The following is a 24,869-nucleotide window of genomic DNA, read 5'->3' as shown; positions in this document are numbered from 1 at the left end:
TAGCCGTTTTGTTCATAAAATTATGACTTTGTCATTCTCGTAACATTATCACATAATTCTCATTATATCATGACAGTATTCTCATGATATTAAAAGTTTATTATCGCATATTAAATGATTATTTTCTCTGTATATTTTTGTGTGGCCGCAAAGTAAACTTAAGTCACAACTTTTTTATTGTAGCTAATTACTTTTTTTCTGTTGTGACATTAAAACTTTATTCTAATAATATTAAGAGGTTTTTTTTTCTTCTTCTCATTAATCAATTTAGACTAAATTCTCGAAGTTATCCTTTCTCTTTCTCTCTCTCTCTCTCTCTCTCAATGAGGTCCTAGTAAATAAAAAAAATAAAAAACTTCAGAGAAAGTGGGCTCCTCTCCAGTAACACAGGAGCCACGCCCCCTCCGGTAAGGTAGGCGGGGCTTCTCTTCTTTCAGAGCACAGACTTTAGATCAGGGCTGCGGTAATGGGAATCACCGGAGCGGGCTCTTAGTGCAGCAGAACCTACACCGTCTGTTGATTCTGATCTCTGTCGGTAGTTGTGTGCGCGAGCTGAACGGAAGAAGCAAGCCGGAAATAGCGAACTCCAGGTGGGATCTCCCCGCCCCTCCCGAGTGTCCAGGTGAGATGTGTGGTTGGCTATCGTGTGTGTGTGTGTGTGTGTGTGTGTGTGTGTGTGCGTGTGTGTGTGTGTGTGTGTGTGTGTGTGTGTGTGTGTGTGTGTTGTTTATTAGTTTGTTATATCTGTAAATGTATATTTCATAAATGAATGTTTTGGCTTCTGCATTTCATGTATCAATATCGAACGTCTTTTAAGATTCTATAAATATATATGCTGTAAATTTTGATTTAACTTTATGTAAAAGCACAACTAGGGACCAGAATGAGAAACTTAAGATATAAATAAACACCAGTTGTTTTTTTCTGTACGAAAATAATGTTGACTTGTATCGTCTTTATCAAATAATACATAAATGAATATCTGTAATTTCCATTCTGACTCAGAGGAATTAAATTGCAGATATGCTTTTACTTTTAAAAAGCTAATTTGTTAAAACACTTCAGCCTCTTTAGGAATGACAATTAAGCATCTGGTCACTAGATTAAAAACCAAAATGTGAAATCTAAAATGTTTATTTACGGTTCACTGTAAATATATTCGCCAGAATAACTCCCAATGTTTCATTTAAAAAAAAAAAAATAGAATTTAATAATGTTCTTTTGAAGGTCCTGCAGCACAAAGAAGAGAGGAATCGGATTTGGTTTGCAACAAACATGAAAAAAGAAAAGAAAACAAGCGGGTTATATTTATTTAATCAAAAGGGAAGTTTATTATTTGGAGCCTGACCGATATAACTGTCTGAGTTAGTTAATAGGCAGTGGCTATCCGTACGGTTGCCCTATCAATATACCGACATTCTATCCGTACGCAGCACCCTTATTTGGCCAGTTTTAGTCACGTGATAGGTCAGTCATTCGTCAGTTTAGGTCACGTGACTCAGACTAAACCTAACCCTGACCCTAAAAATTGTTGCCGTACCACAACCATACAAATAAATGCTTTCTAGATAATAAGTGACCAAAATTTTGAAACAAATGGAAGCGTACGTAGTCACTGAGAGACAGTTTGGAAAACTTTTCAATGTTTGATTTAATTTCAGTAGTTGGTCTTATTTCCAATGCTTCCCATGATTTCTAAGCCCACCATGTAGACCTGGGGGGTTAAAACTCACAGGCCATTATTTTGAAATCACAAATTGTTTCATATCACAAATTTTCCCCCCGAAACGCCACAATTCCCCACAAATAGTCAGATAGAGATTATAATTTTTTTTTTCGAATTACGCAAATTCAACCATTTTTAAATACTTGACATACTGTAAATGTTGTTGCTTTACGCTTAAAGATGGTCGAAGAGAATTGCATTTGTTGTTTACACAGTAAAGAGTGCAGTAGGACACAGTATTGGTTTAATTGGACATTTTTCCTCAAATAAATCAGTGTTTTTCTGTTTCGACCCACCTGAGATCAAATCCATCAGTTTCACAAACACAAGCATGAAAAGATTGTTACAGAGAGGATTTCTTTCTGTTGTTTTAAACCCGTCACGCTGAAAGAGGGAGACTTTCTTGACTCTTAACACATGACTGATGTTTCCTCAACATCTGGGCAAGCTGGTACATGTGGAACATAGAAAGAAACACGCAGACTGGAATCGAACCTCAGCACATCCCGCACATAGTCAGTGTACGTCACCTGCTTGGAGAAGCCCTGAGGCATGCTGGGAATTCACCAGCGTTTGTCTGATGCTGAAGCGCTATCGATGTAGTGCTAGCTACTGGACAATGATTACTAGTTAAGTTTACCAGTTTCTGCGTTAAACAAATAATTGGCAGAACGTTTCAAAGTTGGAAACTTTCTATGGGAATTACCGGGAAAAGCAGGGAAGTTGAAGCATTGCCCTTAACTGGAATGTTAGATATACTGTAGTTAGGGAGAAAATCTAAATATACTATATCTTGGATATCAGTATCAGTTATTTGAAATGATTCCCAATTTCCAGTGAATTCCAACAAATAATTCGCATGAAAAGTTCATTTTTGATTATTCCTGAGCTTAAGTTCTTGTGGAAATTTGCTGCCCATTTGTAACGCTATCAGTAATGTAACAGTTGTGATTCACAAGTGTCTTGAATCTTTTTGAATGCGTGTGTCCTGCATGTCTCTTCACTTTCTAACGTATTATTCTTAACACTGACTGATGCATGATATAAATCATCATTTTAATTAAAAGACAATAATAATCCAATGTCTTGTTCTCTGTAGCGACTTTGTCACAGTGCCATTAAAGTCCCACAATCTCTGCAATACTGACCCTCACACTGCTGTGCTTTTACTTTAAAGGTATTTATTCATGGGTTATTTCTTTATTTAAAGCACTTTATCTAATAAAGCTAATAAATACAAAAGTTAACTGGGACACTTTTTCAGTATGTCTTCTATTACTATGTTTTTTACGCTCAAGACTTTAAATTGTTTCCTCAGTATAATTTTGTGCGGCCCCTAATCTCTTTCCCTAATCAGATGTCATTACAGGCTTTTAAACTTCACGGAATTATAACAAACATGCTTTAATATACTCGTTTGAGTTAACGATTGTTATTCATTTAATATTTCTCCGCTATATTTGCATCAAATGCATGCGCTAAAGTTGCTACACATTAGATAATTTGTTTCAGTGTGAAGAATTGCTTACAAATGGGTGATATTGTGCCCTGCAATGGACTGACGCCCTGTTCAGGGTGTGCCGCCGCCCAGCGCCCAATGAGAGCCGGAGATTAGCACCGGCAGACTCTCGCAACCTTGACAAACAGGAATAAGTGGGTCTGAAAATGGATGGATGGGTGATATTGTCTCTAAAGATGTTGGTGGGGTTTAAGTGCGTGTCAAATAGATATTTCCTTGTCAGGCGGAGAACTCTGTCATATCATGTCATATTTTACACAGGACCTGTCCCTCTCTTTGCTCACTTGGTTGAAAAATTGCACAATATTGTCTCAAAACATCTCATATCATATTGCTATATTTTGTTTAAAAAAAGTAATAACATTATTGACATTTCTGTTTCATGTAAAATTAGAACCTCTAATAGTGAAATGCATTGGGGGTATTATTGCATGTTCTCTGCAGTGTGCTACATGTCTCCTCTAACAAAGTTTGGTAGAAGGAAAATGCTTCTGTGTTCAACATATTTAGATTTTGAACGTTTTTCTGACCTTCTGATGCAGTTTTGCGTGTGAATGTGTTCAGTCAGGAGACGTACGTGTGTTTGAGGCTGTCTTCTAGAAACAGAAGTCAGTCCTCTTTATGGCCTCCTAAAGTGTTGCTAATGCTACGGTCCAGTGTGTCATTAGTGGTGAGGACTTGAGGGGGATGTGACTTAGACGAGTGCGGACACATCGAGAGTGTGCAGCAGTTACAAACATGTTCCCGTGGGAACGATGCAGACACGTCTCACACTTGAATAACTAAGACTATCATCCTACATTCTGTTTCTAGGCTCCAACCATCATCATCGTCGTTGTGGTCATCTTCATCTTGGCTCATGCAGCGTTTCCTGTTCAGTGTCCTGCTGCTGTGTTGGGGAGTCCATGGCCAAGGTAGTGCATTATAATGTGACGTGCACTCACGATATGTTCTCTGCTTCAGACTTTGACTGAAGCTTTTACACAACTATGTTTTATTTCTGTAACATACATTTATTAGTAAAAACATCCACGTGCATAACTTTTCATTCCCTTAAAGTTGGTTCTTTGGTGAGTTCCCTTATTCAGCAGCTACAGTTTTAGCCTTTTGGGAACATTTATCAGGTTCTGGGATTATTGCAAACATCTCAAGCTCCTTCACATTACATGAGTTGGAGAATCAAACAGCCGACTGTCGCCTCGTCTCTGCTTCGTCTTTCACTAGCCCGCGGAATCCAGACTAACCAAGAAAGGAAATTCTAAATCCGCACACACTCAGGAGAACATGTAAACTCTGTTTGTGTAGGCTGACCCCTACTGTGGCCCAGCCTCCTCTTTCTATTGTCCAGTGTTTCCCAGTAAATGCAGTAAGTTATTGTCACTGCTCTGTTTACGGCTAAACCAGTGACAAAAATATTTCTTTATTTCTAAGAAAGTCTTACAAAGAATTCGTTGCCGGTGATTTCTATTTGATCAGTTTGAAAGTCACAGCGAGTGAGGCACGATATTATCGGCCCGTTATCAGTATTGATATAAGTAAGTTAAGTATCAGATATCGGCCATTCTACCAATTTATCGGTTTCATATATCGACTTCCTTCCTTGATCAACTCATAGGTTGTATTGTAAATGTCATACTAATACTAATACTATTCAGACTAAGTTTGACGTCAAAATTAGTATCTAGTGCGTTCACATTAGATCGTATGAAAAGAGTACACGAGAAATACCCGGATGTATACTATATCGGCACATTTTAGTATGCACGTTGAGCATACTAGTCATACTCAACTAGCCCATGATGCATTGCGAGCAGAATGTAAAATAGTCCTGGGACTGGTTTCAAGCTAAAAATCAAACATCCTCTTTTCAAAATAAAAGCCTCTCTTCTTTTCTTCCATTAGTTTTTCAACGCTTTTGTAAATGGGGCTCTTATTTTAAAGTTAACCCGAAGTTTTTTTAGTAGCATAATAGCAGGTTTCTGAAAACCCCTGAAATGTGGGAATGAAATGTGTATACGTGAGTTTTATGGATCAAATGACCACATGTTGACATTCTATGGTCACTTTCTCACTTTAAATGCTTTCAGAACTTTCAAAGGTGGAGAATCAACGAAGATATTGAGCCTCAGTGTGCTTCAGGTTTTTGTCGTTGTAGGTTCCAAATGCATCCTGGGAACTTGGAAGTATACTTTAGTGGAAACGCTCATCATTGGTCATCATCCTAATCTTACTTATAGTATATAGCAGACAGTATATTCTAATTGAGTTTGTAGTGTATAGTACGAAGTGGGACATTTTGAACACAGCCATAGACTTCATATACGTAGTCACCTCGTCAAATTTGCCAGTGGGTCAACATGATAAAGAGTCTGCAGAAGATTCCACTCATAACTCTTTTAATTCCACAAAACTAAAAGATCTTTGCAATTATGTGTGAGGGAAAAACATTGGTATAGACATTGGTTACTGCTCAAATGAGTTACATCACATGTAGGTCAAAAATCCAATATCATTGCATTACTAGTCACAGCAGATCTTTGCAGCCATATGAACATCTCACAAAGATAACACATCAGAAATGTTAATGCTTTAAAAACCGCATGCCATTCATGGTGTTATTTTATCCTGAATAGATTCAGGTAAACAATCCAAATGTGAAACTGAGGCTCCAACTGCTCTTGGCCCTCCATCAAAGAGCACAATGCGGCACAGTGTGACACACACACACTCGTGCACTGGATCAGGCTACGCGGAGGGTCATATGTGCACAGAAGTGATAAAGACGCTGGTTCATGTTCTTGTCTTCCATGCTTCCGTTCGTCGCCCCTCTCTTCTATGAAACCCTGTCTCAGTGTAACCCAGTGGTAGTGAAATGACCTTTGACCCCCCAGTCCCAAACTAGCATCTTGTTCCTGTTTCTGTAGCAGAAAGGAAACAGAGTGTGCTTTGAGTGATGAAGAAGGCAGCTGGAGTGATAGATGGAGGACAGGAGGGCAGACACATGAAAGACAGGCTTGTTGGAGGGAAATTATGCAGATGAAATCGGAACAAATGAAGGATTGGATTATAGAAAACATCTGTCACGCGCATTCTACCTCCGGTCCCGGACAAAATGCACACCATTCAGAGGGTGTTTGTTGTTTTCTTCTGTGCAAAGGTCGTCTTAAGCTCACCGTCCTGTCTGAGGAGAGACTGCAGATGAAATGGAAGGAGGCTGATGGACCTGTGCAGGGCTACAAGGTCCGAGTGAAGCCTATCTCAGGTGAGACAACACTGAACATTGTCTATTTCCAACCAATTATTATTCAATTACTTGATAATTTTGTGTATGATCCAATGCATGAAAGGTCAACAATATATTTAGCTATTTCTTTCATTCCTGAGATTTCTTTAATCATGAGCTGAGAGTTTCTCCGCTGATGTCACAGGCAGGATGTTGGACTTTCAACAAAGTTAAAACTGGATGCCGGGAGGAAGTAAAATTACAATGTTTAATTAAACATTTTCATCATTTGGCACTTTGCTTACCATATATCAGTATCTTATTCCATTAGCTGTACTACAACGATGGCTAACGTCTTACCGGGCTACCGTGGTAATTTAGGCTGAACATTTAACCTGGTCAGGACCAGGTTAATAAGTGGATAAGATCTGAACGAGTACAAAAGTCTCGTCTTCTGACCAATCAGTTCTCTTGGAAAATGACCTGCCCATTGTTAGAAGATCCTGGTTGGTGCAGATCTGACAGCTGTGTTTAAGAAAGAAAGATTATTAATGGATAAATGCAATCCTTTTTATTTACTGATGACATCCTTTAGGAAAGTTATAGATTTACATCTGATTGACTGATCTACAGTCAGCTGATGAAGACTGTGTCGGGCGCTCTTCGTATCACAAACGGATGAAGTAATTCATTTATTCTTTCATTCATTCATTCATGCACTATGGTGATGCTGACATCATCAGCAGTAACATATTACAGTGAAACAATGCGCTCTCATCCCAGTGTGTGTGTGATAAATTGAAGAGGTCTACCTGAATAGAAACACATCTGCGTCTTATTAAAGTGAACTTTGCTGATCTGAGCGCTGCCTGTTCATCATGGCATGGATTCATATTGTATAATCTCACACTTTCAACGGTGTCAGCAGCTTCCTGCCTGCGTCCCTTTCTATCTACTTTTTATCTCTCCGTTAGCGGGATTCACCTAACCAAACGTTTTCTTTCAGAGAGCCCCTGTCCTACAAAGCAGGATATAAATACAATCACTTAAGCTTGGCGATTTCAGCCTTGCTTAAGTGGTGGAGATAGCAGCGTCAGACCAATCACAATCACGGATAAACTGTTTAGAGAAATTTACATCACAATTGAAGAAGAATTACTTAAAAATATGAAGAATAAAACCCATAATTCAGATCAAAAACAATACTGCAGAAAAAGCAGGAAGGAAGTAACACAGGCAGGAAGCTGCAGACGCTGCTGATGCGTAAAAGCGTGAGATTATACAATATTAATCCATGATCTGATAACATGGCAGTGCTTTGACCAGCCAGTTTCACTTTATTAAAGCACAAACGTATTTCTATTCAGGTAGTCCTCTCAATTTATCACTCCGAATATATCCCAGAAGTTGGTACAAAAAGAGGAAATCCAGCTTCGTAGTACAGGCCCAAAACAACTTGAAAAACATACACAATAAAAGAAAAATATACAAAATTAAAACAAAAACTACAACATGACTCCAAAAACACACAAAACTACAAAAGGAAATACACAAAACAAAAAGACTCAAACCTTTTGTTCTTTCCCGTATTAATCCTCAGATTGGTCAATATTCTAAATGATGACATGAATGTTGATAATCTGACCCTCAGATCAGATATAATCACATTTTTGTTATAAAAGTTGCCCTTCTCTGCTGTAAACTGAGACAGGCTTCATATAATCTGCATTGCATCACTTCAACCACTGTACTGTAATGGTTTTTAAAAATATTATTCATTTCTTTGTTGCTAAAATGTGACATTGGGAGTCTTTTTTTATTCTTATAATCTCACACCTGTACTGTGTGTGTTCTGGCAGAGGAGCCGACACCGGAGCTGATGTTGACCACCACCAGGGGCCGAGCAACAGTGGCAGGACTGGATTCTGGTCAGGAATATTCCCTCCAAGTCTTTGTGCTCAATGGGACAACTGAGAAGCTGCTGGTCAAAAGAAAATTCACCAGTAAGATACCCAACAAGCAAAGAAGAGTGTTTACTGGTTACTCCATGCAATGCGTCCACAGAGTGAGGAACAGAAATAGATACTGGTGGTAACTTCTTCAGACCACTTTTCTTTATGTCTACTGTGAATCAGCTGAGACCTTCCAGTCACCTGAATCAGACCCAAATCAAGCAGAATTATCGTAGTTAACAGACGTAGTTTGAAGCTGAGATAAGACATAAAAACACATTTAAAGTAGGACAATGTTGAAGAAGTTTCATGATAAAACCAGAATGAGTGGATCGAGATGCTACAGAGAGAGATAACTAATCAAGCAGTTACAAAAAAAGTTAAAATATACAACACAAGAGTTCTCAAACATCCTTGATCCAGTTAATGGCCAGATATTGTCGTTTATCTGGATCAATTATCCTGATCATGGTACAATGATCATTCACACTTTAAAGGCTCATTAATAACCATACAGTAGGTCCAAATGTATGGACACCCCCATTGGTTTGAAAAATCTCGATGAAATACACAATTTGGATCCTATCCCAATGAAACTCAGTGGGATATTTGTGGAATCAACCCAACAACACCGGATTTCCACTGGATGCGTAACCACTTCATAATGTCTCGGCTGCGGAACTGCTGTTCGTCAATCCCCACCCCCTTTATCTGTGATGCGTAACTGTTGTGGCATGGACTCAGGAGATCTTGCTAATTCAGTAGAAGGAAGTAGTCCTAGATCTTCCACTTTTGTGGAGATTATTATGATTCAAGCATGGATAAGGTCAATATTTATATGTGAAATACGATCCAAAAGGAGCAAGAGGGTCGGAAAATGTATGGAAATACGATCCACCCTGAACACGAGTACTTTATTTTGAAAATAAACTGGATATTTTATTCTGTGTCTGTGCACTATTTCCTGTCCCGCACAAGCTTATTTTTGCTGAATTTATGCGGCATTGCTTCTAAAAAAGAAGGGCTGTGTATCTGTTAAATTTTCACTGCATATGCATGCAGTGAAAATTTAAATTGACACATTGACTTTAATGGAAACGTATCAGCTCTGTTGCTGTAACGCAGCAGATACGCAGCAGTTACACATCCAGTAGAAATTGACGGGTAACTGAGTCAAATTTCATAAAGATTGATCAAATACGAACAAAGAAATTTCACCAATGAGGATCCCTGGATCCCTTCCAAAACATTTTTGAATCTTCCATGGCCTATCTTCTATCCTTTGTTAAAAGTTTGCCCAAATCTGTTTTTCACTTTTCCTGTGACAAACAAACAATCATGGATCAGGATCAATGATCCAGATAACTGCCAATATCTGGCAAAGAGTAGATTTGGTGCTTGGTAGATGTCTCATTGCTCTTGTCTTGTGTATTTATTGGTCTTTTTGTGTATCTTTGTGTCATTTTGTGCATTTAATTTGAACGCTGCACAAAATTAGACCAAGTGTTGCATGTGGCCCCATGAGAACCATTTCACTCCGTGGTGTTAATGTGACATATGTTGTTTTCAGTGACGGTGAATTGTGCTCCTGACTGCTTTTGTCCAGGTTGTTTTTTGTTTCTGGAGCTGTGCTGTGTGACTGCAGTTGATTTCATACCGTTGCAGAGTGCGTGGAGGTTACTGTGTCAGGGGCGAGCGTGTCCAGACAGGCCATAGTAGAAGAAAACTTCTCATGTTGAAAATGTGTAACATAGGGGAACATGCTGGAATGACAGTAGTCTGGGAATTCCTTCCTTAGGCGTCTCCGCCTTTTTTCCATCTTAAACCATGTGAGGCCTGTGCATAATTAAGCCGTAGGAATAATAGTAATTTACTATGTCACGGCACAAGGCATTTTCACCTTCAACTGGCAGCTGTTGGCATTGTTTCAGGCTCCAGGCAGAAGTACTGTAGGGACGTGATGAAACATCTTCTGATGACTGATGTCTGATCTGTCAGTGCAGACAGAGCTAAAAACAGACTATAAACCCATATTATGAACAGCGGAGCTACATAAACAAATCCCTGCAAAGGCCTTGGATTTAAAGATGTTATTTTTATTTTGTTGCCCTGTGATGGACTGGGGCCCTGTCCAGGGTGTACCCCCGCCCAGCGCCCTATGAGAGCCGGAGATTGGCACCGGCAGACCCCCGCGACCCTGTTAAACGGGAATAAGCGGGTATGAAAATGGATGGATGGATTTTTATTGAGTGCATGCACAGTCATATTAGTAAATGTTCCTTTAAATATTTGCACAGTATGATCAGGGAGCAGCTGTGATGACCGTCTCTAGACTCTTTCTGGCCCTGTGGCTAAAGTGACTGCAAACCTTTTCCTCCAGGATTTCTGCATATTTTCTGCATTTTTCCCCTCTTGACCTTTTACATTGCGACCTCATGCTGCTGCATGAAGAACAAAAGTATCACGATGAGGTAATAAGCATTAAGGAATATCCTGTTTCTGTCTTTGCAGTGGAGAATCTTCAGGAGGAGGAGATGATCCGCAGTGGGAGCCGCGAGCAGAAGAAAAAGATGCTCCCCGGTGGCTCAGGATCAGGAGATCTGGATCATGTGACTTTGCTTGAACTTCCAGGAGTCGTTTATCCAGAAACTCACACCACCACTGCACCGACGACAGGTGGGGCACGCGCACACCCACAACACGTAAACTTTTAGATAGATAGATAGATAGATAGATAGATTCTTTATTCATCTCCAAGAGAAATTCACAGTTATAGCAGCTTACAGGTATGAAAACACAGGGGCATGCAGGGAAAGTACAATGTAGAAATTTAAAAATTTAGAACAGTGCAAAAAAAGTACTAAGGAAAAATATAATGGTATAAAAACATACTTAGAGTCCAACTTGTAGATGTGTGTGTGTGTGTGATAAAGTGCGTGTGTGACAGAGGGTGCATGGTGTGATTAGCATTAAGTCCAGTGTTCTATGATTGATTTTATCGCCCCCCCCCCTAGAGTTGTTAAAGAGCCGCATGGCGTGGGGGAGGAACGATTTCCTCAGTCTGTCAGTGGAGCAGGACAATGACAGCAGTCTGTCACTGAAGCTGCTCCTCTGCCTGGAGATGGCGCTGTGCAGTGGATGGTGTGGATTGTCTATGATGGACAGTAGCCTGTTCAGAGTCCGTTTCTCTGCCACAGATGTAAGGCTGTCCAGCTCTGTGCCAACAACAGAACTTGCCTTCCTCACCAGTTTGTCCAGGCGTCCAGCGTCCTTCTTCTTGAGGCTGCCCCCCCAACACACCACTGCATACATGAGGGCGCTCGCTACTACTATTTTAACCTTTCAGTATCCTGCAACTTTTATTGTGGGAAATTATGCTTATGTACTTTCTCCAGATCACTTTTCTCCAAATTTCCTCTGTCAGATTTTGGCAGTTATCTGGATCATTGATCTTGATCATGCTTCCATCATCATTCACATCTTAAAGACATTCTTTCTCCCTTAATAACCATACAGTAGGTAACAATGTATGGACACCCACAATTTCTTTTAGAAAATGTGCGATTAAATGTTCCATCTGGAACAGATCCAGATGAAACTCTGTAGAGTGATTAAGGAGCCAACTCAACATAATTGAGTCAAATTTCATAAAGATCGGTCAATTATGAATCGAGTTAGGAATTTTTGATATTTCACTCATGAGGAGAGATAGGGATTTTTAGATTTTTAAAACTGATCGAAAACCAGTTTACTTATCCGGATCCCCTCCAAAATTTAATGGAATCTTTCATGTCTTCAGGTCTATCTTTGGTTAAAATTTCTGTCAAAATCCGTTTAGGACTTTTCATGTAATCCTGCTAACAATCAAACAATCATGGTACCATGAAACGGAACTTAAAGTTACTTAAAGGGGACATATCATGGTTTTAAATCCTTCCTTTTTATATATAAATCATACAGTTGTGGTCTATATGAAGCGGAACTGCAATGCTTGGGTCTGAATTCCTCATTATTATAGCTCCACAGACCCCTTTTCTACCCCTTTTCTGATGTGCTTCTGAGAGCAACTCGTTTTGGTGTGGTCTCTTTAAATGCAAATGAGACACTCCATACCCCGCCCCCTCTTTAGGTGACACTCGGTTGAACTCCACCCTGCTCGGCCATTTTTGTAGTTTGATAGAAGAGATACGGCTATGTAGCGGCTCATAAACTTTTTATTCAGAGGTTATTTACAAAATGTCAACAACAGAAGACTTGTCCATCCAGCCTTATATGTTCGAGCCAGAGTCTGACCCAGCGGAGCGAGATGAAAATGAAGATGATGAACCTGCAGAACCCTAACAAGTGAGCTAACACAAGCACCGAGCTAACACTAGCGCCAAGCTAACGTCACGAAATGCATTTTAATACAGTCTTTTCGGAGACAAAAATGGCAAAATGAAATGACTAATGAAAACTTTAGACTTAAATTAAATCACGTAGGCCATATCATCAAGGATCTAAAACGAGCACACAGCGCTAACATATGAAGACGGTGCAACTGCTAATGCTAACAAAACAATGACAGGGACGTCTTATCATCACACTTTTTAGCATTATTTACAGCTTACCGAAGTGCTCTGTTCGTCGTCTCCAAAGATAGAAGGAATTGACCCCTCAATCAGACAAAGTCTTTGGCAAATCCTTCTTTATACTGGCGGAGGTTGCAGAAGCAGTCATCCATGAAGTGCTGCGCGCACACAAAAATGACCTTACCCACAGATGTGGGTACATTTCCGTGAAAAATAAAACTCAACCAGGCACTTTGAAAAGGTTCTGATGCTGGGAGACGTTGTAATGAAGCATGTGGGTTACTACATCCAACAACCGAACATTTTGACTTATCCTCTCGTAACTTCGGCATCCTTGAGCTTGGACTACAAAATAAAAGCGAGAAATAAAAATGGCGGATTGCTCGAAGTGTTGGGCCTGGAGTCGATGTCCTAATTTGGCAGTTCCGCTGCAAATCTGTATTATTTTTAAAAAACTACATTTTAAAAGAACATTTTTTTTAATAAAGCAACAAAATAATTTCAAAATGTCCATATTGGATGCTGACTTCAGCTCTGCTGGCAGTTTGTTCCACTTCTTTGCAGCACAAGAACTAAAAGCAGCATCACTATGTTTGCTGTGGTTAAAATATCAACATTTAAAGGAACTGTGGAGTAGACAGAGACATGCTTTGTATGGGGTGCTGACCAGTGCCGTGCCGTGAGCACTAGGGTAGGGTAAGCAGGGCGTTCCAAATCAAGACCACCAATGTCAACACCAGTAACAATTTAATATGTTTCTGCTGGGAAGTGATAATTCAATTCAATTCAGTTAAATTCAACTTTATTTGTATAAAGCAATTTACAACAAAGTCATCTCAATGCGCTTATCAAAATTTATAATAAGAAAGAAAAAAACCCAACAAGATCCACATGAACAAGCATTTAGCCATCTAACAAAATCAACCATTAAAGAAACATAAACAATTATTTAATATAGCCTCCATACTCTCCCAACAAGATATATCTCATGACACGGCAGCACATTTGTTGTTTGTGTTGGAAACAAAGAAACACGGAGGAAATGACAACAACAACAACTCGGAACAGCCTCAGTGCGGCGCATCCACAAAGCCAATCCTTCCTTTCACTGTAGAAAATACCAACAATGTTCTGACCTTACCTTTGCTGAAGGTCTGGTAACTCAGGTGTTGGTCTCCCATCTTTTAAAAGCTGTCGTTTTTCCTCAAAGAAAAAGTTTGTTTATCGTCTCTAGCGCTGTCATCCTGCCTGTAGTGTTATCCCGCCCACTAGCTAGAGAACGTAGCAGCAGCGGTCACATGATATCAATTCACTAATGCACTGTAAACTTACATATAGCATTTAGCATAGCGCGATTACGTCCAAAGGCAGTGTAGAGAGCTGCCTTTTTACGTAAATTGTTGTCATCTTGGGGAACTGACTGTGCATGCGCAAACACATAAAAACACGCTTTGGGGCCAGAGGCAGAGCAGCAATGTGCTTTTGAGAAGGGGTGTGCCTTACTCATGCCTTACAGTGCTTAGGAAATTGCGATGTTTAGTGATTTGGGCTATGAAAAGCACAAAATGCTGAGACTTTCAAACTTTTAGGTACTGTAGGCTATCGGAAATTGAAAAATGAATAATTTATAATTATAATTAAAACAAATAATCAAAATATCAATTCACCCTTGGGTAGGCACTGCCTACCTTGCCTACCCCGACCGCACGTCACTGGTGCTGACATATCTTGAACATTTAGCTCAGTTTTCTTTCATTTGAGACAGAAATTCAGAAAACAGCATGTTCTATATCATTGTTAAAAATGTTAAATATAAATGTAAATCAGTCATTTTTCCCATTGTCAAAATGAAACCACACTCATGTCCCCTTTGCACATTTAACTAAGGCCTCTCCCTTCTGCTACTCGGTGAAGGTGATCACATTTTTCTCTGCTCCCACTCTCCTCCCCTATCTGCCCTTGCTGCTTGTTTTGTCTTCTGTCTTGTAGATCTTATAGGAGACTCTCTCTGCATTTTATCCAAAAACTGTAATTATGCTGGTCTCTCAATGCAATCGATCATATTTTTTCGAAAAAGAGACCAGGCAGGGGTGAGCCCGCCTGTCCGGACAGAATTTTTGCGGCCGGATACACGATGAATTCCAGGAATAAGTGGAAGGTTGTGTGTCTGTCCATGCTTTCCTTGGAGGACATGGAGGACATCTACATGATTGGAACTATGGTAGCAGGGATGCTGCTGATTGGAGTTTGCAGCTTCCGGATCTATCGCAAAGTCTGTATTACGTGGCCACATTTTTGGATTTTACTGCTGGAGACCAAAGACTCAAGGTTACCAAACTTGTGCTAGCCTGGATCGAAAACAAATCCTTATCATCATTGGCTTCCCTCACACGCCAGCCGCTCAAGGCTGCCTTCTATTTCACCAAGGATGTAGACTTAATGCTCCGACTTGATGGACCTCCATCTCCCCCTCCTCTTCCCCCACTGCCACCTGGACTTTTGTTCTCTGAACCAGATCTACCAAGATCCTCACACATCATCTGACTGTATAGGAGGGAAAGCAAAGGGTTTATTTTTCAATGCCTCCAACGGCCCTACGTCCCCCCTCCCCTCCGCAAGCTACAAAGGAGCATGTGAAGCACCTACAGAGGCTGTACGCAGGTGCCCCCCAGTGGCTGGCAATCCATTCTTTTTTCCTCCAAGTTTGTGACTGTGTTTTTACTTTGTGCATGTACGCCATGGAGGTTTTTTCCTATTGTTATACTGTCCTCCCCAATAGGGAAGTTAGTTTAAAACCTGCTTTTTCCCCTCACCTCTCCTCCTGTTGTTTTCCCATTTTTCATCTAAATATGGGGTACCTCCCATGCCTATGGCGACCCACAGTGTCTCCCATTCTTGTCCTCTTATGCTATATGTGATTGTCTTCCATGTTTCTTTGGACGGGATTATCCTGAAATGTTTGTATAGCACTTTGTGGTTTTTTACCTCTGAAAAGCGCTTTATAAATGAAATGTACTTACTTACTAGGGATGTAACGATACAACTTTTTCACTTCCGATACATTGCTGATATCGCAGCCTTGCGTATCGGCCGATACCGATATTGATTCGATACGATATCAGCACGAATCATACATACTTTATCACTTATTTTGTAGTGTGGGATGTAAGAAAAGTCGCGATCAAGTGATGTTACTCAAACAGAGAACAATAGTCAGCAACAGTAGGTATGAGAAAAACTGACCCATTTATTATTAACCAATTGGTTACATACATTTTAACCTTCAACATAAGATCTGCAGTATTCTACAATTGAATAAAATAATTAAAAAATAAAATTACAAGACCAGCATCAAAGTTAAGGTGCATTACCGCCACCTACTTTGTTGGAGTGTGAACCACAGTCACCTATGGATAGAAGTACTGGAGCAGAAATTTTTATCGGAGCGCCTATATCAGTGATATTAGATGCAGTCCGGTAAAATCTGATATACGTTTTCTGGCTGATATCGGACCGATATCAATATCGGATCGGGACACCTTTGTTACTTATTTACTTACTCCCCATGTGAATTATTTTCTTTACTACAGAGACCTCGGCAAAAGAATCGCCTTCTCAACTCCCCGATGAGGCCCCAGAGAAAAGCGGGAAAGAGAAAAGGAAGAGGAAGAAAGAGAAAGAGCGTGACACCAAAGAGCAGGATGGGAAACCGTTCTTTTTGCCGCCTGTTACAGGTAACCTGTGATCAACTTCTGATGTAAAATGTGTTACTCGCACTGACTGGATTTATTTTAGTGCAGATTTATTCTGAGCTTTTCTTTAAAGTTGTTCAACCCTCTGCACTCCATTTAAACCTCAAACCCTCCTGTGGAAGCACCGACTACTGCAGACATGGGCAACTGGTGGCCCTCAGGCTAATTTTGACTAATTTTTAAATGCTCAAAATGACTCTAAAAACATACAAGATGAGAAAATAAATACACAAAAGACTACTATTATAATCAAAGTACCTGCAAAAACAAATAAGATGACAACACAAATGCACAAAAATATAGAAAACAAGACCACTCAAAGAGCACCTGTCATACATCCACTTTATGCTCCAAAAATTTCTTCTGAATACTGTATCCACAATACCTGTCAGATAATCTCCAAAATCAAACTCTTTCTTCCTTTTGACATTGTCTGTCAGCTCCCAAAATGTAATTTATGTCCATTCAGAACTACTGGAGATATCCTGCTAACAAACATCCACATTAACAGATGAATGCCGGTGAAAACATTACCTCGAAGGTAACAACAAGACAAAAACACCCAGGGCCTGTACTACAAAGCTGGATACGTATGCCAGGGATATCTCTCCATTATCGGGCTTCACCTATCCAAAAATTCTCCGTCAGAGATCCACTGTCCTATGAAGCATGATATAAATACGTTCATTTAAGCAAGGTAATTTTAAACTACATATGACTCCAATAATATACGCATCTTCAAATAAATAACTGAAATGTATACAAAATGACAACAAAAACACAAAAATGACAACAAAAACACTGAAACAATAAAATTACACATGCAAAACTACACAAAACAACAACTAAAACACAATTCCTGTTTTGACCGGCAACAGTTCATAGGACTTTGGAGATGATTCAGGAGGTATTGTGGATACAGTATCCAGAAGAGGTTTTTGAGCAAGGATATTTAAAAAAAATTCTAGACAGATTTTAGTTAAATTTGCTAAGCTGATTTAAACAAGCTAAATAAACATGCAGAAATGCCTGTGCTCATTGTTCACACATGCACACAATATTTACACGCTTGCTCTCAAACACGACACCTTTCTGCCATCTGCTCCTGTGACCCCCGATTCCTGCTTTGTATTAAGGCACGTCTCCAAGAAAACCTTTGGCCTGTGACAGTGATGCAGCAGCGGACATCATGCTGCTGGTGGACGGCTCATGGAGCATCGGACGCACCAACTTCAGAAGGATCAGAGAATTCCTGGAGGGCCTGATGACTCCTTTCCACATCGGACCCAATCATGTTCAGATTGGTGAGAATCACAGTCGGAGAGAAAGAGAGAGATGTACATTCTCTATGAAAGTCCATGTTTCAGAGCATTAATTTGGTACCTCACTGTCCTTCATGTTTTTTAAAGGCAGTGGCTGTCCGTACGGTTACCGTATCAATATACCAACAGTCTATCCAAACGCAGTGCCCCTCATTGGCCAGTTTAGGTTGCGTGATAGGTCAGTCATCGGCAAGTTTAGGTCACGTGACTAAGACTAAACCTAACCGTAAACCTAACTCTAAACCTAAAAATGATTGCGATATAGGGTATAACTTAACCCTAACCTAACCCTAAGACACTACATACGTGTACTTCGGTAAACGTACCAATAGCACGTGGGGTTGTCCGTACTGCAACCGTACGAATAGGCACTTTCTTTTTAAAATTTTTGAGCGGAAAGGCAAATCTTTGACAAACTATGACTAATTCCCACCACAGTCGAGCTGCTGTAACCTTTAACAGAAGAACATTCTATGATCAAATCAAAATTAAAAAAGACCCTGCAAAATAACTTCAATAAATCTAATAAAATCAATATATATAGATCTGATATTTTATTATTTTATGTTCTGCTAATATTGCACCAATATAAATATCATATCGGGACACCCTTAATAATTCTACCACCTTGATTTGGCTCACTTTTTGATCTGCTCCAAAGTGACAGGAAAACCCTGTCAGTTACAGAACTGCTTGTTTTTGATTTTTCAATAACTCTATACAGTGTGGAGATGTGGATAACAGGGTGAAGGTAAAGCTCGTCAGTGACTCAATCACTCGCTTTAACTCAGCACGAGGAGGTACCTGCAGGTGGCGCTCAGGGAAAACTTGGCTGCATGGTCTGCCCTAAAGATGCTAAAAATGGGTTTCCTCAAACATCCACACACTTCCTGCCTCTATTCACAGCTTTCTGTCTGCATACGAGCTGTTTGTAATGTTTTATACACTGCAGCTGACTTTGTCTTGGTGTTCACCCTGACCCCGCCCCAAACGAAGCAGACTTTTCAGGCAAACTTTTGGGTTAAAATACTCCAGGATTCACCCTAAATCGAGTGATTAGTTAATTATTGTGGACTAGTTTCCTCTTCTACGTATACATAAAATACAAAACATGGAAGAAACAGACAATATCCAAATAATAAGTGACTTTTATCACTCACAACCGGGTCTTTTCCTTGATTTTGTGACAATTTCTATTTATTTAAGGAAAACGTTATGTAATAATTTGAGGAAAATCAAAAGATTTTGTAAGAATTTAGAAATGTTTTTCAACAGTTTAACATTAAAAATGATTGCCATCATGCGATATAAGCACTGGGAAAATTGTGAACCTGCAAATATTGTTGAGGTTCATTCACACAATGATTCATGTTTTCTCTGTAATTTTCATTTTCTCCTGTGGGCTGAATTGGACGCTCCAAAGGGCCGGATTTGACCCCTGGTCCTTGAGTTTGACACGTGTTTTAGAGCTTTGTGTTCTTGTCTCAGGTCTGACCCAGTACAGTGGGGACCCCCGCACCGAGTGGCACCTAAATAACTTCACCACCAAACATCAGCTGCTGGAGGCCGTGAGAAATTTCCGATATAAGGGAGGAAACACGTTCACAGGTGATATAATGTATGTGGAATCGTGTTCTGCTGGTTTGTGACCGTTCTTTCCTCACTCAGGCCAGGCCCTGCTCCACGTGATGGAGGAGAACATGAGGGAGGAGTCTGGGGCGCGCTCAAACATACCTGTATTTTTGGTTTTGCTGACTGATGGGAAGTCTCAGGATGACGCCGTTGCTGCAGCCACTCGTCTGAAGAACGCAGGCGTGGAGATCATGGCTGTGGGTGAGGTCATCGCTCAGAGTCGTCCCAGTTCGTCTGAGCTCCTCCTACTTTGGTTCTGTCCAACATTCTGTCGTGCTTTTGTGTTACTCAGGAGTGAAAAACGCTGACGAAGCTGAGCTGAGACAGGTTGCCTCTGAGCCTGTGGATTTGAACGTGTACAACGTCAACGACTTCCCTCTGCTTAGCAAACTGGTGGCGAGACTGGTGCACATCTTGTGTGGGCGCATCAAGGATCGGGGCATCACCAAGCGTACGTGCGTCTGAGCAGCAGCAGCGTCTGTGCATCAGGTTCTCAGTGTACTCTGTGGTTCTGTGTTCAGGAATGGATCCTGGTCCCACAGCAGACCCTGCTCTCTCCTACCCCAGCCCCACCGACCTCCGCTTCTCTCAGCTCGGCTCCAGAGAGGTGAAGCTGCACTGGAGCAACCCAGCCTTGCCAGTGCAGCAGTACAGAGTGGTTTACCACAGCGCTGAGGGCCAGAGTGCACAGGAGGTAGAAGATGCTTTGAATGATCTCTAAAGTTATTGTTCACAGTTTAAACACTCAAACACGCTTTATCAAAGTCAAAGCTCCTCAGGGAAATCTACTTTTCATTGAATTGTGATGTTGTTGGTGAAAGACGGACAGCTTTTATCACAGCGAGGCCACGAAAATGTGATTGTTCCTGATCTGAAGGTCAAATGATCAACATTCCAGTCAAAATTTAGAATAATGACCAATCAGAGCATCAACACAGGAAACAAAAAAGGGTTTGTGTGTGTTTGTTGTTGTTTTGTATGTTTTTCGATTGATTTTGTTGCTGTTTGCTTAATTCATTGTCATTTTGTGTATTTTTTTGTTATTTTGTATATTTTTCTTTTATTTTTATGTATTTTTGTAGTCATCTTGTTTGTTTTTGGAGTAAGTTTGATTATTTAATAGGGCTGGGTTTTGCCAGGTACCTCACGATACGATACTGTCACGATATTTTTGCGATAATATCACAATACAGCGATTCTGTGATAATCGATATATTACAAGAAATTTCATTCACGATGCATTACGATATCTGTCACTGAAGAAATTCAGAATTTATTGACTGAACTGAATCAATAAAAAGTAAATAAATAAAGAATTAAAAAATCGATATTTGGCACCAGTGTATTGATAACGTACGGCAAGACAAATATTGCGTTATATCGATATCGATATTTTGGCACACCCTATTATTTAAGCTATCTTCTGTGTGTTTCACTGTAATTTTAGGTATTTTTGTTGTCATAATTTCTGTTGTTTTTTGTGTTTTTTTTGTTATTTTGTGCATTTTGTTGTTCTTTTGTGTACCTTTTCCCTCATTTTGTTCAATTCAGTTATATATATATTATATACCTCACTCCACTTACTGCATTGGAAATGCCTGAAAAACAGTCCAACTCTTATAATTTCTCCCACAGCTCCTTTTGCTTTGTCGGCTGAATTAGTAAATGTGAGATGCTGAGAGCGATCTGTGCAGAAATGACCGAGTTTTGTGTGACCGTGTTTTGTCTCCAGGTGGTTCTGCCTGGCTCAGAGTCCAGCGCACAGCTTCATGGCCTCTCCTCTCAGACTCTGTACCACGTGTCCATCTTTCCGGTTTATAAGGACAACGTTGGCCTGGCACTTAGAGGAACCGTCACTACATGTAAGATATCTGTAGAAAGCTTCTTAACACACGTTTACTAAACCACCCCATGGATCTGGTGATTGGTTACTTTAAAGGGAGGCCTCTGAATCAGACACGATCCAGATCACTCCCAACCAGCCCTGGTTTCACTGAATCAGGAGAGGCTGGAGCTCTAGGAAGTATTTAAATCAGAGATGGACAGCCTTTATCACAGGCCACAAAAATGTGATTGTCTGATCCGAGGGACACATTATCAACATATATCAGCATTTAAAATAATGATTTGAGAATTACAGGAGAGATCAAAGGGTTTGTGTGGTTTTGTGTTTGTTTTTGGAGTCAGTTTTGTGTATTTTTGTTCTTCTTTTGTGTGTTTTTCTGTCATTTTGTGTGTCTGTGGAGTTTATTGTGCATTTTTAGTCTCTTTTATCTGTTTTTAAAATATTTTTTTCTGTATTTATTTTGTCATTTCATGTGTCTTTGGAGATGTTTCTTTGATTGCATTTTGTTGGCTTTTCAATGTGTTTTTCTGTTGTCGTTTTGTGTATACTTCTGTCATTTTTGTGTGTCTGTTTTTTTGTTCTTTTTTGGCTGTTATTTGTTTTTTGTGCATTTCTGTTGTCGTTTTGTGTACTTTTCTGTCATGCGCCTAAGTACTTAATCTTCCTGCTTTATTGTCCCTAAACTTCTGTAACGGACCCACAGCGTTGGCAACAGTGGGCTTTACCACAGTCTGTGTCAGGTGCTCCACCCACTCATAAAGGTTTTTTATATCCTCCATCAGCTTTACAGCTCCTGTGTGCAGCACATTACAACCTCACTGACCAATGCGTACATACCTGTGTGTGGAACGAAAATCCTCACATCAACAACACTTACACATAAAATAGGATGTTTACTGTTGCCTGCTGGACTGGAGTGTGTTTAGAGACTTCTACACCACACGGGTGGTTAATTTTCTCAAAGATGAACGTCTTTTTCCACATTTTTTACCAAAAAACATGACGCAAGTCAATATAAAAATAGAAATAGAGATGGGAGGATAAACAGAGTTCATGATACGAAATAGTTACTGTTGTAAAAGTAACAATGCTTTTACTGGAAGTTTACCTGACGGATACTAACTTCTCAACTGAATAGGAATAGAAAAAAATTAAATAAACAACACAAATAAGACCAAAAAAATTCTGTTTAAAGTGCAAAATGTTCCACTCTGCAAATACAGTAGAACGCAGAATGACAATTCATGGCATTTTAAAATTAAAACTAAACCACCTCATAAAAAAAAATTCAACAATATTAGCTTATCCACATTTCCTGGCAGCACTTGAGACCTTTGGACATTGACTTTGTCTCATGTAGTTGCAAAGACATGCTGATCTGGGACAGACATGGCGATATCGCTAACCCGCGTCCACCATTCATTATAGATCTTGTGACGTTTTAATGTCGCAATAAATTGTTGCAGGAGATATTATCCCATGTTTATTAATAATCCCATTTATCCCAGTGTTACATGAATGCTAAGCTAATTAAGATGGTTCAAACTCTTTACCTCCTGCCTGTGTTTTAGCTTCAATGAAGCTGGATAACATCCTCGGTCCTTCATTATCCAGCCTGCCTAATCTATTCAGAACTCACCCCCCATTATGATTGTAGCCTGTTATCAGGCTATAATAACAGGCTATCATAGCCTGTTATTATAGCTTGATTCATGGCACATGAATCAAGCTTCATGGTACAGGTTGTTGAGGACTAGTGATGAGAAACAAGAACGTTTTATTCTAAAATGGATTTCTGAAGCTGGTTTTCAGATCATTTTCTCACATTTCCTCCTTTAGTGCCCCTGGCCACACCCACCAACTTGGAGGTGACTCCGCCTTCCTTCAGCTCCCTGAGGGTGAGCTGGGATCCAGCTCCTGGTGCCACCCAGTACATGGTCCTGTACTCTGCGATCAGCCACGGGGAGCCCGATGATGCCAAGGAGGTGGAAGCAGTTTGTTAAGCGTGAGATGAAGCACGACCTTGGACTCACTGACCTTTTCTGCTTCCGTTTGCTCATGTAGGAGAAGTTTGGTGGCGAACAGAGGCTTGTGGAGTTGGAGGGGTTACTGGCGGCCACAGACTACTCCATCACCTTGTACGCTCTTTACGACGAGGAGCCTAGTGACCCGGTCACTGCCATCGGCACCACGTGTAAGACGCCTCAAAGCAGCAGCTGCAGCAGCCCTGGGACCATCATCGGATCTCCACTGATCTCCTCTCTCTCTCTCCTCCTTCATTGTGGCAGTGCCCCTTCTTCCTCCGCTGAGCATTCAGTTCCCACTGATCACCCACAGCGAGCTGAGGGTGAGCTGGGTGCCAGGCTCCTCAGACGCTCCCGCTCACAGGATCACCTACAGCACCAACCATGGCAGTGATGTCAGACAGGTCACCTCTAACCCCACAGAATCATTCAGACAGGTCACCTCTTTCCCCACATAATCATTCAGACATATCCCCTCTAACCACACCCAATCATTCAGACAGGTCACCTCCCAGCACACACGATCAGACCTGGAAAACCTTGTTCTAAAGCTAATGAGTAAAACTATTAGTAAACAAGATCACTCATAGCGTGCAAAGCCCCTCCCAAAGCTAAATCTCCTCTTTCCAGATATTGTCAGTTATGAAACTCTGTGGAGTATTTAAAGAACCAACCCGACATAACTCTGTCAATTTTCATAAAGATCGGTCAATTACAAACCGAGATATGAATTTTTAAATTTTTTCTAGTTATGAGAGATTTTTCTAGAGGTGGAAACAAGTCACTGCTTCTCAAGTCTCAAGTAAGTATCAAGTCATGACACAAAAATCCAGAGTCAAGTCCTACGTCAAGGCCATTGAAGTCCAAGTCAAAAGTCCTCATGAGTCCATATTATACCACAGCTAGTCCCATTTTACAGAGCAAGTTTATTTAATTGATAAAGAGTACAGAGTACACATATTTGTCAAATAATAATGATATAATCTGACATAATGCTTTTATAAACAAATAAATTCAGCTAGTGTGCGCACGTCTCAGCCCACCTTGATGTTTTTAGCTGCTTTTTGATTGGCTGTCAGTTTGTTTAAAGCTGGACCTGTCAATTACAGTCCAGTTTGCCTTCAGATGGCAGAGTGCAGTCCCGCAGGGGTTTGAGCAGACTTATTGATCATTATTAATATTTGCATTTTATAAAATCTTTTGTCATGGAAAAGTAGGAAGTCAAGTCTTCCTGAGACAATAGGCTTAAGTCCGAGTTTAGTCACGAGTCATTTGTGTTCAAATCTATGTCGAGTTACAAGT

The 24,869-nt window shown here is 40.3% G+C and overlaps 1 protein-coding gene across 3 annotated transcripts in view; it reads left to right on the top strand.

The window, feature by feature from the left end:
• The first annotated feature begins 449 nt into the window (after positions 1 to 449).
• LOC114466744 (collagen alpha-1(XX) chain) overlaps positions 450 to 24,869 on the top strand; it is a 42,377-nt gene continuing 17,957 nt past the window's right edge. The window contains exons 1-15 of one of the 3 annotated variants that reach the window (XM_028452453.1): positions 450 to 622; positions 4,059 to 4,159; positions 6,403 to 6,507; positions 8,328 to 8,471; positions 10,932 to 11,096; positions 16,582 to 16,725; positions 17,880 to 18,047; positions 19,554 to 19,673; positions 19,734 to 19,898; positions 19,990 to 20,148; positions 20,219 to 20,391; positions 21,430 to 21,559; positions 23,383 to 23,528; positions 23,608 to 23,737; positions 23,832 to 23,971. In XM_028452453.1, coding sequence (XP_028308254.1) covers positions 4,105 to 4,159; positions 6,403 to 6,507; positions 8,328 to 8,471; positions 10,932 to 11,096; positions 16,582 to 16,725; positions 17,880 to 18,047; positions 19,554 to 19,673; positions 19,734 to 19,898; positions 19,990 to 20,148; positions 20,219 to 20,391; positions 21,430 to 21,559; positions 23,383 to 23,528; positions 23,608 to 23,737; positions 23,832 to 23,971 — 1,944 coding nt within the window. In that variant the 5' untranslated portion in view covers positions 450 to 622; positions 4,059 to 4,104. Of the gene's footprint in view, positions 623 to 4,058; positions 4,160 to 6,402; positions 6,508 to 7,123; positions 7,152 to 8,327; positions 8,472 to 10,931; positions 11,097 to 16,581; positions 16,726 to 17,879; positions 18,048 to 19,553; positions 19,674 to 19,733; positions 19,899 to 19,989; positions 20,149 to 20,218; positions 20,392 to 21,429; positions 21,560 to 23,382; positions 23,529 to 23,607; positions 23,738 to 23,831; positions 24,005 to 24,869 lie in introns of those variants that run through there. The other 2 variants (XM_028452452.1, XM_028452454.1) reach the window with 2 other exon arrangements.

This window comes from Gouania willdenowi, chromosome 7 (genome assembly GCF_900634775.1).
Source record: "Gouania willdenowi chromosome 7, fGouWil2.1, whole genome shotgun sequence".
Classification (NCBI taxonomy): Eukaryota; Metazoa; Chordata; class Actinopteri; order Blenniiformes; family Gobiesocidae; genus Gouania; species Gouania willdenowi.
The sequence above is the reverse complement of the archived record's forward strand: the minus strand, read 5'-3'. Positions and strand labels throughout refer to the sequence as shown.